At 41.3% G+C, this 13916-nt stretch overlaps 1 protein-coding gene across 2 annotated transcripts in view; it reads right to left on the bottom strand.

The window, feature by feature from the left end:
* Positions 1-743: 743 nt before the first annotated feature.
* Positions 744-13916, bottom strand: part of evi5l (ecotropic viral integration site 5 like) — a 31253-nt gene continuing 18080 nt past the window's right edge. Inside the window, exons 11-20 of one of the 2 annotated variants that reach the window (XM_086211306.1) lie at positions 13808-13861; positions 12890-12922; positions 11973-12113; positions 10115-10231; positions 9428-9568; positions 9137-9313; positions 8586-8732; positions 8160-8255; positions 7957-8052; positions 744-5478 (exon numbers count right to left, since the gene is read on the bottom strand). In XM_086211306.1, coding sequence (XP_086067432.1) covers positions 5161-5478; positions 7957-8052; positions 8160-8255; positions 8586-8732; positions 9137-9313; positions 9428-9568; positions 10115-10231; positions 11973-12113; positions 12890-12922; positions 13808-13861 — 1320 coding nt within the window. In that variant the 3' untranslated portion in view covers positions 744-5160. The remainder of the gene's footprint in view (positions 5479-7956; positions 8053-8159; positions 8256-8585; positions 8733-9136; positions 9314-9427; positions 9569-10114; positions 10232-11972; positions 12114-12889; positions 12923-13807; positions 13862-13916) is intronic. The other variant, XM_086211307.1, reaches the window with a different exon arrangement.

Genomic DNA, 13916 nt, shown 5'->3' with positions numbered 1-13916 from the left:
TGTTGATAATCGAACATTACATCACTGCATAAAATCCCCTCTGGGTCATCTTACGTTGATTTGCATTCAAATATTTCTATTAATTTCTCAGGAAACGTTCCTGCCAACGACTGATCTGAAGCCTCACGCTGTGCGTGTTGACCACTGCCATCTTGATGTTTTGCAACTGAAAGTAGAGGCGGAGAGGATGCCTCTTTCCTGATTCAGTGTTGCCGTGGTAGTGACTTGAATACCCTGCTTTGTCATCAGTTTAACTCTGAAAGGGACCATCGCTGATGAGGTGAGCATCTTTCTGCGTTGAGAAAAGACTCAAAACTAACAACTGAGGCAATGAATCAAGCGAGAAGTTAAGTCCGTTTCTAGCAGACTTCTATACAATAAAGAATAGACCTCAATTTTTAAACCCTCAGACTTTAAACAATTAAAGGAAATATTTAGAATGTGTTTTTAATTTAAATTCAGTATAGAATTTGTGTTAATTTATGCTGATCTATGAGATCAAATTTAAAAAAAAAAATCCAGGACCAGTCAATGAAAAGTAAGTCAACTTGAAAAGTAAAAGCGCTTTATTCATTCTTTTCCCTTCCATGAGTGTTCCTCATGCTTCTCTCTTTTACAATTCTAAATCTCTTACATCATTTTATATTTAGCTTTTTCTTTTACTCGTTCCTTTTACTGGACTCAGTCCAACTGAGTCACGTTATCAAGCTCAAGCTTCGAGCTGGAAACTGCTGGCTGTAAATGTTAAGTTAGTCTCTGACAGTCGTTTGAGAGGTTCAACCAGGGGTTTGATTAAATGATGCAAAATCCCACTCGGTTAAAGCCTGACGTGAAGACTAGGATACGTTTGAGGTCCTGAAAGGATAAAGAACATCCTGAAATATGTAAACACAAACACATGCAAACTTTGCAAAGGTGCAATGTCAAAGTTTATTTTGTATCATTCATAAGATACATAACACTGAAATGTATTTTTCCCATCATACTGGAACTTATATAATCTTTACTGTCATTTAATATATTTGACAACTACATCAGTTGAATTGCAAGAGAGAAAGAGGGTAGACAAGGTTCCTGGGTATGATGCTGTGGACACCAAACAGCCGTCTCTTTCTCTCTCTCTCACACTCTCTCTCTCTCTCTCACACTCACACACACATGAATAAGAGAAGCCCTACATCAAACAGATCAGGACCAATGCCGTGTGCGAGGAAATGCTGTCTTTGTTTTGCACTGCTTTGTCCAACGTCAAAGGTGCGAGAGCGTTCCAGGCTCAGGATGAAAAAGACTGGAGCAGCACAGTGTGATGGTATAAATTCCCTTTAAATCACATGACTGCTCAATGAAGGGCTGGGGTGGCTGACTTATCCATGTCACACACATGAGGTCATTCAACACTGTGTAATAATCAACCTACTTTTATGGCACCTTGCAACCTTTAATCATAATCATCCCGTTGGCGGGAGAAAACAAAAGTACTGATGATAAAAGGATAAAAGCAAGTATCATACAGTACATACAGATTAGAAACATATCAAAACGTTTTTCCACAGTACATACGAGTTGTGTTTGGACAGTGGCAAGAGCACCATCGCCGAACTGTGAGACATGTGATGACGTGCTAATCGACACTGAGCACTGAGCTGATTGGTGTTTAGGACCAACCAAGGAGTGGAAAATTCCAACTTCTGGGGAGTGAGATTACACTTTATGTCATTTTGTACGTTGAATATGGCGTAACGTGAGGAGTTTTTATCAGATCAGAGATGTTGGTTTGATACCACTTGATGTGGCAGCGTTTGTGGAGTAATATCAGAAATGTTCTCGCGCCAAACACAAATAAGTCCGTTGTCGTTAATTTAGTTTTTACTTGTTGTGACTGTGATGCCAGAGACACTTGAGGCTCTTTAGCTTGTTGCTAGTTTATAACATTAGCCTTGTGGCTTTTTGCCACTTTCATTTATTCTGACAACCATATTAATGCTCTTTACTGGGAATTCAGACCTTTCCAAATAGGAACTTGCCTAATTCAAAACCGTCTCAACGCACAGTAACCTCAGTCAGATATTTGAGGGGCGGGGGAATTTTCTTGGTCAGTCAGTATACATTTCTAATTTTTGTCTGAAACTAAAAATATTACCATCACACATTTGGCAAAAATCTGTGGTGACTGGGGGATGACGACAAAGGTGTTTGATCGTTCAGCTTCCACAGGGATGTTTAACAACTGTTCTGGGAGTTCACTCTTATAAAAAAAAATGCAACACAAAAATGATCGACATGTTTACAGTGCTGCAATACAAATGATGAGGATGGAACAAGAAATGGTATGCCAATGTCACTTTGTGCGTTATGAGAGAACCATAAATGCATCAACTTGTGTCCTTCATGCACTTTCTTTCCTCTCCTTGAGCAACATTGGCAACGACTGAATAGCAATTACAGAATGCAGGAAAACTCTTCAGGATTAAAACTTAAGCAAGAAATGAGCCAAAGTAAAAGGCCATAAATCCAAAACTGGTCCATCTGGTTAGAACACTGATTTCAGTGTTGAGATTTCAGTTGTGCCATCATCAATGACCACTAAAAAACTGTTATTGGCAAATGGCACGGTGGGCAACATCCTCTTTAGCACTTTGATGGCCATTTCCTGGATGATCCAATTTCCTTCTTTCTTAGAGGACAGCAATCTTAACTCTCTTTTACTATTCTTCCATTTGTATTGCAGGAAAATGTTCTGAAACAGAACGTGACCTTTCTTAAGAATGAAGAGAAAATCAGAGCTAAAATGGTGCAACATGGAAGGATGATCAGGTCCTCTCATAAGACCCCCCCCCCCCCCATCCTCTTTCATAGTGTCACAATATTTATTTCTCTCTGAAGTGCAAACAGCAGCTCACTGCCCTACACACCCTGTTTTATACTATACACACTAAGACTCCTCACTATCCTCAGCAATAGACAATGGTAAAACTTTTAATCATCTATATGTTCCTGTTGCAGTGTATATTTCATATCTCTCCACACATTTTGCAACCCTTTTTCTAAATAGATCCGTGTTTGATATGTAAAATATTTTCCATGCACACGCTTCATTCATGACATTTTGTTTGCATCCTTGTATGAGCTACCAGGTCCACCTTTATTGGCTCACAAATGGTATTTAGCTGTTGCAAAGTGATTTGAGCAAATGGGATTCTGTTATCTGGATTTATTTCTGGGACACGGATAGTAAAGGGACAGTTTGACATTTAAGGAAATACGCTTACATTTTAGTAAACAGCTGGGTAATTTCTTTTAAACTTGAAAAATATGGCTGCTAATCTGGCTTATCTGCAGCTAAATGGCAGTACGTGAGTGCTAAACAGTTAGCTTCGTTAAAGCTAACTGGCAGTATCAGTCTGCTATTCAGTTAGCTCATCCACAGCTAACTGCTAGTGCCATGCTACGAATCTGTCACCTTGTTTATTTCAAGCTATATACAATACGCAGCTTTCAAATGACCTAATACATTTTTGCTCATACAAATTAAAAGCGGTAAATAACCAATTTCCCGCATTTATTTCAATACTGTCAACGGATATGCATACATTTCTCATCTGGTAAGAGTAAATTTTGGTGGCTGATGCTAGCAAATTTAGGCTCGGCTAACATAGGCTAATTGTTGTGATGTACCTCACATTATCAAGTTACTGAAGGGACTTCCCTTCTCTTCTGAAGACAACTGTTTGAGATGTTTATTAAGAATTACATGGAACGGAAACCCCTGCTGTTTGAAGTTAATGTTTTTGCAAATCATTAACTGGATTTCAGGACAAAATTCAGTTTAAATGTTCTGCATATCTTTGTCATCTTCATCCTGCTGCACTAGGCCCAAAGCACCCTTGTTGTAATAATGCCAATCACAAGATAAAAAAAAAAAAAACTAAAACTCTCACCGAGACAGTGAAAAAAAAAAACAACCGCATTTCAGAAAATGTCAAACGCTTCCTTTAACAAAAACACACGTATGCACACAGACACCATGATATTGTTTGGAGGAGACCAGACAAAAACTGCTGGATCATTGCGAAACTTCTGAGATGCTAAACTGTCCAATTTTTAGATTTGATACATCTGAAACCTTAATGAGGCTGCATCTCCATCTCACAATGATTACAAAAAACAAAAAAAAATTAGTAAATCCAAAATCATAGCAGCACATCTTCCATCGCGCTCAGCGTCACAGTAAACCTGTAACAGACGACTTAGTTGGCACACGGGAGCTGAAGTTTGGCCTCTGTTGGTACCTCGACACTCCTACAGTTTCATATAGACATATAAAAAAAATAATAAAAAATATATCAAAATAAATTACAACATATAAATTATTTTATAAAACAAAAAAAAGATTTGGCAACATTGAGTTTCTTCCTTTTTGTGATGGTAAATATGTTTTGAAATGTTTCAACACGCTTGCCTCCATCTGTATGACAACAGACATATTTAGCACGTTAAACTGTTTATGATTCATTAAGAAATGCTGTCTCGTCACATCCCAACAGTTTTATACTGATGTGAACGTATTCCTACACCGCACCGCTACGTCTCACCTGTTTCAATTACACGACTAACACTTGGTCTACTGTGAGGTCAATGGATGGCTGAAGTGGATGTGCGTCCTTCTCAGGAGAAGCATAAAAAGGTGTTGGGAGCTCTGAACCACTTGGGAAAGAGAGTTACACAATGGTAGACAGAACATAAACTATGTCTATTTCTCCATCTATAAGGAGAAGGAGGAGTTATTTTCTGTCTGTCTACCATCTTAGCCAAGCCAGGGTCACAGGTTCAGGTCCGGTGGTCAATCTTGAGCAGCAGCAATCAGTCCCATTTTATCTGTCTTCATGTTTTGAGATGGATATGTATTGTGGCGGACACGCGGGAGAAGGAGCGAGGAGTTACATGACCTCAGGGAGCACGGGATCTGATAGTGTGAGGAACAAGGTGCTGGAGACAATAATAGTGATGATGACAAGAGGTCCAGTCAGCGCCACTGTGTCTGCATCAAGGTATACACTGGAGAAGCCAAGGAGGACTGAATTGGACACAGTTTTGTCCTGGAGTTCCATTTTCTTCTCTAGAAATCCAATAAACTGTCAGCATCTCCTCCAAGTCTCAGTCTCAGTTATCCAGCGCCTCGGCACACACCATACTGCCATACAGCTGCTGTGGGTCAGGATGAGTCCGCAGTCGCTCATCTGCCTCGCTGTCTGTGCTGCCCTCACTGTCCAGGCGGGCAGATGGGTGACATGGACTGGGCATGGCGGGGTAAAGAGCATTGGGAGGCAGAGGGCTGGGGAGGAAGTCCTCATCTGAACTCAGGTAGTCCCCCTCGGCAGAGGCAGGGCTAGCCAGACAGAGATCCTGGTAGTTGGTGCTCCCACCTCCAGTGCCGACCCTGGAGCCGGGGGTCGCTTTCTGCCCCCGCAACTGCCTGATCTGAATAGAGACACACAGAGTTCAGTGGTGCAACATTTTCTGGCACTCAGCCGATCCACTTCCACACTCACAGTAGTTGTTGCCCATATACGGCATTACAGAGATACAGACTGCAGAAGAGGCGGTGGGCTCAACTGGTGGTTAACCATGGAAATGTTTTGACTGCTCTCCATCTGGTAGAGTCAGGTCTTTTTCGGTCATTTTCTGTCAGTGTTTTGTTCAACGTGTTCTAGATATTAGTATCAAAATTTAGCAGAGGACCCTCAAAAACTTTCGAACATAGAGAAAATACACAAACACTGCAAATTTCCTTAATTCAAGCCAAGCCGCATCACAATAACTAACATGTTAATACGCATCAGCATTTTCATATTGACTCAATTCACGCACCACACTGAGATTTCTCTGCATGCTTTACTGCTTCCTGAACTGTGCTCACGCAAGTTTCAGTCTCATTTATAAAGTCACTGCTTTGATGGAACAGGTGGGGAGAGAAGAGAAGACAGGCGCGAGCTGTAAAGGGCAGGGCAGTCACATCACACCCACTCAGTTAAGAGCTTCAACACTTCCCCTCCAGTCACGCACGGCCACTCTCTGAATGAACAAACGTAGACTGTTTACACCTCTAAATCAGCATTTCATCATCTCACCCTCACGATCCAGAGAGGTCACTGCATTTTCTCGTCACGAGCCTCCAGGAGATTTTTAATAAGCAAAACTATCATATCCTTTTCTTAACCACGAAATAGCAAGCGAGCAACGATGCACAGAAGTCGCACAGCTGTGGCTTTACATGTCACACACACACTCACACATCTTTCAGTGGTAAAGTTCAGTGTGGCCTAAATGGTGAGAATCAACTATAGGGGGGAGGAGCAGTGGTCTCACAGAAATGAGTGTTTTTGGGTGGAAGCGGTGTGAGATTCTTCTACGGTGGTTCTATGTGCACATATATACCTTCACACAGTACCCATGACATTTAGAGTGCAAGCACAGTTTAGCAATCAATGAAATCATATAGAAAACACATTGAATAGTTTGCCTGTTTTCATGAAGAAACCTCACTGTTAGGACGCAAGTGAAGACAAATTCTCTGATCCTCCTTTTAAACTTTTAGCATTTCCATATTGATACCATCTGTTTTCACAAACAGAAAACTCCAAGCAAGACTATGGTGGGGCTATTCACTGTTTTTGGGAGAGAGAATACAGGGAGAAGGTACTGTGTTATGGAAAAGTGCGTATTTCTGCTCTTCATATTTTCTCTCTACACAAAATATGAAAGTTTGTATGTTTTGACGCAAAGTACAGCTGGTTACTGGATTTATTTTGGCTCAAACTTGCTGAGTAAACAGGTGAATCGCTGTTCCACAAATATACCACGCTAGAGTTTATTTGGAAGCAAGGACAGAGACCACCACTGCAACAAAAATCTCAGTGCAGTTGTTTGGGGTGCAAACGAATTTGATTGCTGCATTCACACCTGCCTCCACAACACCCGTGTTTGGAAAGGGATCAGAGCTTGATTTAACGGAACAAAACAAGGTACCTTTACACACTTGTGGTAGTTCTGACTCACTTGAGACCCTTGGCCGAATCACACCACAGGACAAAAATGAAGCTGCAGCTGCTGTTCATTGCATTTCCATGACAGGTCCTATTTCAGAGAAGACCTGGCGCCATTGATCGCTGAAATAGGGCCTGATGAGTGCAAACCACAGCACATGGATCAAGGAGGCAGGCATTAGACACCTAATTATTCATAGGTGTGCTTTCTTGTGACCTCAGTCAAACCAATCAACGTCCTCCTTGTAATTCCATTTAAAGCCCAGGGTGCACCAGGACTTGACATGTTGCTATTTCATCAGTGTAAGCATTTCAGCTCACCAGAGGAAGTCGTGCACACACGTTTTATGTTAATATATGGGAACAGCAGGCATCTACCGAAGCCATCAGAGGTGAGGCAGGCCTGGGTGGAGGTGGCGGCCAGTGTTTTCATGTTGTCGGGCGTCAGTAGAATAAAATTGCAACACCACGCATCTGCTCGTCTGATTGATGCACCCTTCAAATAGCACTCCACACACGATACCATGACCAAAGACCAGCCTCTTCTTGGTTGATGGCACAAACATTTTCTGGTGTTGTCAAATAGCACCATGGTTGGACCAGACCATTCCTCTTTATCATACTTAAGCACCTGTTGGCGCAGGTGGAGCGTGAGTTCATTTCTTAGTTAAAGGGCGAGGGCGCTTGGTGTGATGTCATATGTGCCAGCTTGAAACTAGTGATGACAGCTTGTGCCATGATTAAGGCAGGGCCTCTCACCTCCATGCCCCATCATAAAATGTCAGTGAGGCAGTGAAATGACTTCCTGTGGCCAAGAGCACGTTTGGGTTTAATCATGGTGTCGCAATTCATTGGGAGTCGATATGGAACTTGTGTGAGTGTGTGCGTGTGTGTGTGTGTGGGAGTGTCCAACCTCGTTCTTGAGCTCAGCGATCTGGTCCCGAAGCTGATTGATGTACTGCCTGGAGTCTGAGTGGTTCAGCTGGCCCTGAATCAGCCCTTCTTCTTTCTGGACCACACACGCACAAACCAGCAGCATGTTAAGGTCACAGTCCTACAGCATTTAAATAACTTAGAGATAAATGCATCTCCAGACCACCTGTCATTAATGCATACCTGTATCTCGAGTTCAGCTATCTTCTGCCTGAGTTCAGCCATGGCGGCCATGCTGTCTGCTTCCCTCAGTCGCACTGCCATGACTTCTTCTTTGCTCTACCAAAGAGAAAAACACAGAAGGTATTTCCTGCTTAAGAATCAAGCAATGGGCCTCACTGACGACATCATTCATCTGTCCCAGTCCCTCCATCTACATGCTCCTGTCTCCCATCCTTCCTAGTACACCTTCATCATTTCCCCCATCCCTTTTTATGGATATTATTTCAATGTGTCTCTTCCTAAAAAATGTATATTTCATGTCCCCCTCCCTTGTCTGCATTCTTTATTTTTATCCCTCCCTTTCTCTTTCTCTTTCATCTGATTTGTTTTTGTTTATTGTTCCCTTCCACTTATCAATATCCGCCTCCCTGTCCTCTCTTTCCAGACCTTGCAGTCTGACTCCGCCTGCTTCCGTTTCATCTCGTTAAGCTGGGCTTGGAGAGCTTTGTTCTGATTAGCCAGCATCTGGAGCCGGTCCTGGAGGGCGGAGCGCTCTTGCTCATTGCGGCTGATCAGTTTGCTGTGTATCTGGTTCTAGAAGAGAGGACAGCAAAACAGTTAACGATCAATACATCTGTTGCTGTTTTTGTTCTGAAAAAGGATTTTGTAATAAGTCAATCAAATGGCAGAAATTATTAAGTAATTATCCTAACAGGGAACCTTGTACTTGTGAATAACTGACCTTTTTGGTTCACTAAATAGGAACCATTATTTTATTATATAATCATGGGATGATTTATAAATATTTGTACTACATTAATTTTTTTAATTGGATGTTTATTTTTCAGAGAAATTGGAAAAAAGACTAGAATGCTTCATTTTCTCTTGATTGCTCAATTGATTATTTGACTGACTTGACAAGAGAGAACATAGTAACTTCTAGTACTGACCGCTGTTGTCTAGTTTATTATTGCTTTATTAGTTCAGTGTTTTCTGACCTGGCTTTCCAGCTGCAGGGCTTTCAGTTTGACCTCTCTGAGCTCAGCCTGGGCCTGGGCCTCCCTCAGTCTGATCGTCATCAGTTTGTCCTGCAGCTCATTCATGGCATTCTTCTTCGGAGATTCCTTCCAGTGGCCGCCCCCGCCACCGGTGCTGCTTCCACGGGACATATGATGCTGCAGAAACAGAGTCAGCAGGTGCGAATTACCTGCTGCAGTACACGAAGACAACCAAAACAGGGTGGTTCAGAGGTGTGTGTGTGTGTGTGTGTATGTGTGTGTGTGTGTTACCTGCCAGCGCTGGTTGAGCTCCGTTACTGAGTCCTGCATCTCTCTGAATGAGCGCAGCGTCTCTAGCTCCCGTAGCTTCATCTGTTTCACCTCCTCTTGCAGAGCTGCCATGTTGTTCTCATCAGGCAAACAACTGCTCCTCTGGATGGGAAAACAAGGCTCAAGTTTAGACACTAACAACCACTGCTAACTAGCACTGTTGTACCGCAGTCAGAGCTAAATGCTAACAAGCTGATGTTTAGTAGAAAAACGCTATCGTGGTTGATATCTTCAGAGTGTTAACATGCTATACTTTTCTTATTAGCACTATTAACACAATGAAGATCGAAGGCCCCGTGGGAATGTATTTAATTTTTGGGGTTTCTTCAAAGATTTGAATTGATAGTGTCACCACAGTTCATCTTAAAGGAACATTAGTGTTCATTTCATGGGATGGAAACTCTTGTAACATTTACACCCACAACCACAAATAATAGCTGAAGCTGCAGGAAGACAAGTGAGAAAACCGACAAGTAAGTGAGATTTATCATCTGAGTTTGATACATTGCAACAACTTTTCAGTTTTATATTCGAGTAAAATCACTATCTGCAAAACTGTTGTATCTTAACAATTCTTCTTCATGATGAATCCAATATTGAAACCATTTACAGATTTTAGAGCAAAGGATATTCTGCGTGTTAGCTCACCTTCTCCAGATCGAGCACCTTGTCTTGCATTTCCTTCAGCGCTCCCAGCAGCTCGGCTTCACGCAGTCTGGACTGCTCCAGCTGGGTCTGCAGGCTGGTAACGAACTGATCTGTGTACTGAAACAAGCATCCTTGGTATTACGCAAGTGCAGTGTATCATCTACCGATGTGTTGATCCGCTTTATTGAGATTGTACTGCTTTGTTAAATCAGTCACTTCAACAGCATTCGACTGACCTTGTTTGGCCTCGATTAGAATCGAAAACCTTCCCTAGCTTTTGTTGTTTTTTCGGCTTTATGCTGGCCAGTTTACGTGGTGGAGGTTTGTCATGAATAGAAAGGAAGTAAGGCTCAGTTGTGAGAAACACAGCGCCTCAGTGGGTGAGACTCCTGACACATTATTATCTATATCTGTCATTGCTTGCGTGTGTTGTAGTACACTTTTCTGCAAAAAAAGAGTCTAAAAGTTTATGTCACTTCCAGAAGTAAAGACTACTATCAACTGTAACAGTATAAATCACAACAGTAATATACTTGTTTCCAAGACTGCATAAAAATATTGAAGGTCCTCAATTTTTTGAGAACCAAACCAGATCTCTCGTGTCAAATGACACATATTCCACGTTCTTATTTAACATACAGTAACCCAAATTTTAAAAAAAAGCTGCTCTACAATCTGAGTTGTCAGGCAGCCCCTCTGACTCAGTGTGATGTCAGTAAATAGAAAGCTACTGTACATTTACATCTCACCACATCATAGTGAAACAACGAGGCCACGAGAGCAGCCAGGGAAAAAGAGGGTGGCTCAGTGGAAAATACTTCCTTTGAGAAAAAATACAAAATATGGAAATTGGGTTCTGTACATAGCGTGAGTGAAAGAGTTTCAATTTGTCATTTTGAGCATCTCGCTCTTGGTTATCAAAGAGGACTGTGACGGGCTGGAGGTGTGTGAACTCACTTGAAACGTTGGCGTTGTTTTACTCGTGCTCTGATAAAACTGATGATGATGAAAATACGAGCGCTCACACCGTGTGAGTGTGCATCACATGAGAGCAAAACAAACGACGACTCTAACAGTTGGGTGGGAAAGTTCTTATGTTAAGCAACCTTTTTCACGGCATTTTCACAAACTGCACTTTAAAAAAAAAAGTCTTATAGCTTAGAAAATGTCAGTATCACGATTGTCTATTAATTTCAGAAAGGGCTTGGGAAACGGATTTTTTAAGTTATAATGTGCAGAATTTTAGTTTTTTTTTACAGTGATGCTATGGCATATAGCTAAATAGCTGAACAAAATAAAACAGTGTGTTATTCACAATTTAGAAATGTAGTCCAAAAACATGCTCTCTATACTGTAGTCACTGAACTAAGTAACTAACTCATCTATACAGCAGGTTGGAAGATTTGTTTTTTTTAAAAGCGTATCATAAAATCAGACTGTCCGCCACAAACATATTCACATCACACTCTGAATATTTCAGGCCTCTAAAATTGAATGATTCAGCTTTTTCAACCTTTCAGCCTTATTGTCATTTTAAATTCAGTGTGTTGGAGTAAAAAGCCAGTCTACCGATTGTTGGATCAATAACAAATCCCTCATTTCCTAAATGACATAACAGGAAAGAAAAGATTGAAATTGAAGATTCGAGTCGATTAATTAAACGCAGACACTTGAGCTCTGTAACGAAGGCGTTTAAACGCATCACTGTGAGTGCCTGTCTGAGTGTTCAAGCTGTCATTCGCAGATGTCAGTTTGAGGCTCTGAGTATTTGTACCTCTTTCCTCTCAGTGTATTTTTACACAGATGGCGAGGTGTACCAGCAGTGAAATATTTTCTCACAGTCCTTCTTGGTATTTACCCTCTGTTGCTGCAGCTCTCTGATGGTGTCCTGTGCTTTCTCCAGGCTGACGCTGGCTGTGTTGCACTGTTGCCTCACCACCGCCAGCTCGCGCTTGATCACGTAGTTCTCCTCTGCTTCTTGTGCCCTGGTCACCTGACCCTGGAACAGCAGGCCAGAGTCGGACGTGGGTCAAGATCAGCTTAGTGTCTAAACTTTAGAATATACTAATTAATGTAGGGAAGAGAGTAGGTAACATTATCATTCTTTCTGGGGAACTGTTATATGGCGGGTTTTCCAAGCCTTTAAGGAATTGTTGGGCATTTTTTGGAGATAATTTGCTTTCTTGCAGAGAGTTAGATGAGTTTGATGAGTTATAACCTGCGTATGAATATCTTTCTCTCCTGTTTTATTTATTAAAAAAAAAAACTGAGGAATGAAAATGACAACCAGGCAAACTCTTGCTGGTGACAAACCCTTTGAGACGAGCTTTAGGGGCTTTAGAAGTATTTTGTTAATTTTGGATAAAGCTGGTTAAAGTGTTTCCTCGTGTTTACCCTCTTTATGCAAAACCCTACGACCATCCTCTCAGAAAGAAAACAAATACATTTATTTACCAAACGATTCACAATAATTCTTTTCCATTTTGCTAACCATAGACTATGTACTTAGTATTTGGAATGGTAATAGTAATCTTGTACATGCCACATGCAGGAACAGTACAATGTCATATTTCCATCATGGATAAACAACACATGCATCCAGGGTCAATAGAACAGATATGCATTAGAAACAACATTCTTTCATGCACTTTTGGCTGGTTTTTGTGAAGGAGAGCACCAAGCAGAAAGAGGATGAGGAAGAGGAGGAGGCTGAGGAAGGTGTGAGGAGGTCAGAGGACAGCGAGCTCAGCAGGGAAGTGGTTTACAGTACTCTACCTGTATCAGTCTGTCTGCCAGAGCAGCACTCTCCTACAGCGCAACAAAAGGAATGGAACAAGAGGGTGAAAGAGAACAGATGAAAAGAGTGAAAGACACCAGGAAGGAGAGACCACAACAAAGAGGAATGTCGAGGAAAAGAGAGAAACCGGATCACGGGCTGACGAAGCCATCAGTTGAAACAAATGCAGAAAAACGAAGGCAGGTTTGTAAAGAAAAAGAGGCAGCAGTGAGATCAGAAAACAGAAACATTTAAAAAGTGTAGCAGAGGGACGACTCATGGTTGTCCACCTCTGCCAACAAGCCCAGCTGTAGTTTACCTCCATGTTTGTCCAGACTCATCAAAAAACTAAGGCAGAGACTTGATATCAAACACAGATTCTCGAAAAAAAAATCTTAAGAATTATTTTCTCTTGTTAACTAATTCAGTCAATGGGAAATAGAGCATCTTTAAACATCACTTGGTCGTTTATGGAGCAATAAATCTTTGTGGAAATGAGTCACAGGATTCTCTTGGTTGTCTTGACAGAGTGCATACAAAGTCTCAGAGTTTTTCTAAATTACTGATTTCTTGACAGTAGTTTCTCAGTTCTCTTTATGAAAGCTAAACCCTTAGATGCACATGATTGAGCCTGACTCACTGCTGCACAGCAGTTTGGATTAATTCTTCTTTTGTTATTTATTTATCATTGAATGAAGTTACTTTAAGTCAATGAATAATTGTGTTAAATAATGAACTGACAGTCCATACTAATTGTCGTTACGTTTTTTGCGCCGGCACACCCACCCACACACACATTCACTTGTTTGTGCTTGACTATATGAGCAACATGAAAATTCTGATAATGAAGAATCAAGAAAACCTGATTAACATTGTTCAGATGATGATTATTAAAAACAGCATTATTCATCTGTTACCTTCTCCAGAGTCTCGATTCTCTGCTTCAACAGCCTATTTTCTGTGCGTAACCTCTGAATAAAAGAGAGTGAGAAAAGAGCGCTGTCGTAAACATTGTTTATATGGGTT

The sequence above is a fragment of the Aulostomus chinensis genome, chromosome 8 (genome assembly GCF_037954235.1).
Source record: "Aulostomus chinensis isolate RoL2024-O1b breed Wild chromosome 8, RoL_Achi_v1.0, whole genome shotgun sequence".
NCBI lineage: Eukaryota > Metazoa > Chordata > Actinopteri > Syngnathiformes > Aulostomidae > Aulostomus > Aulostomus chinensis.
This window is presented reverse-complemented; position numbering and strand designations above follow the sequence as displayed.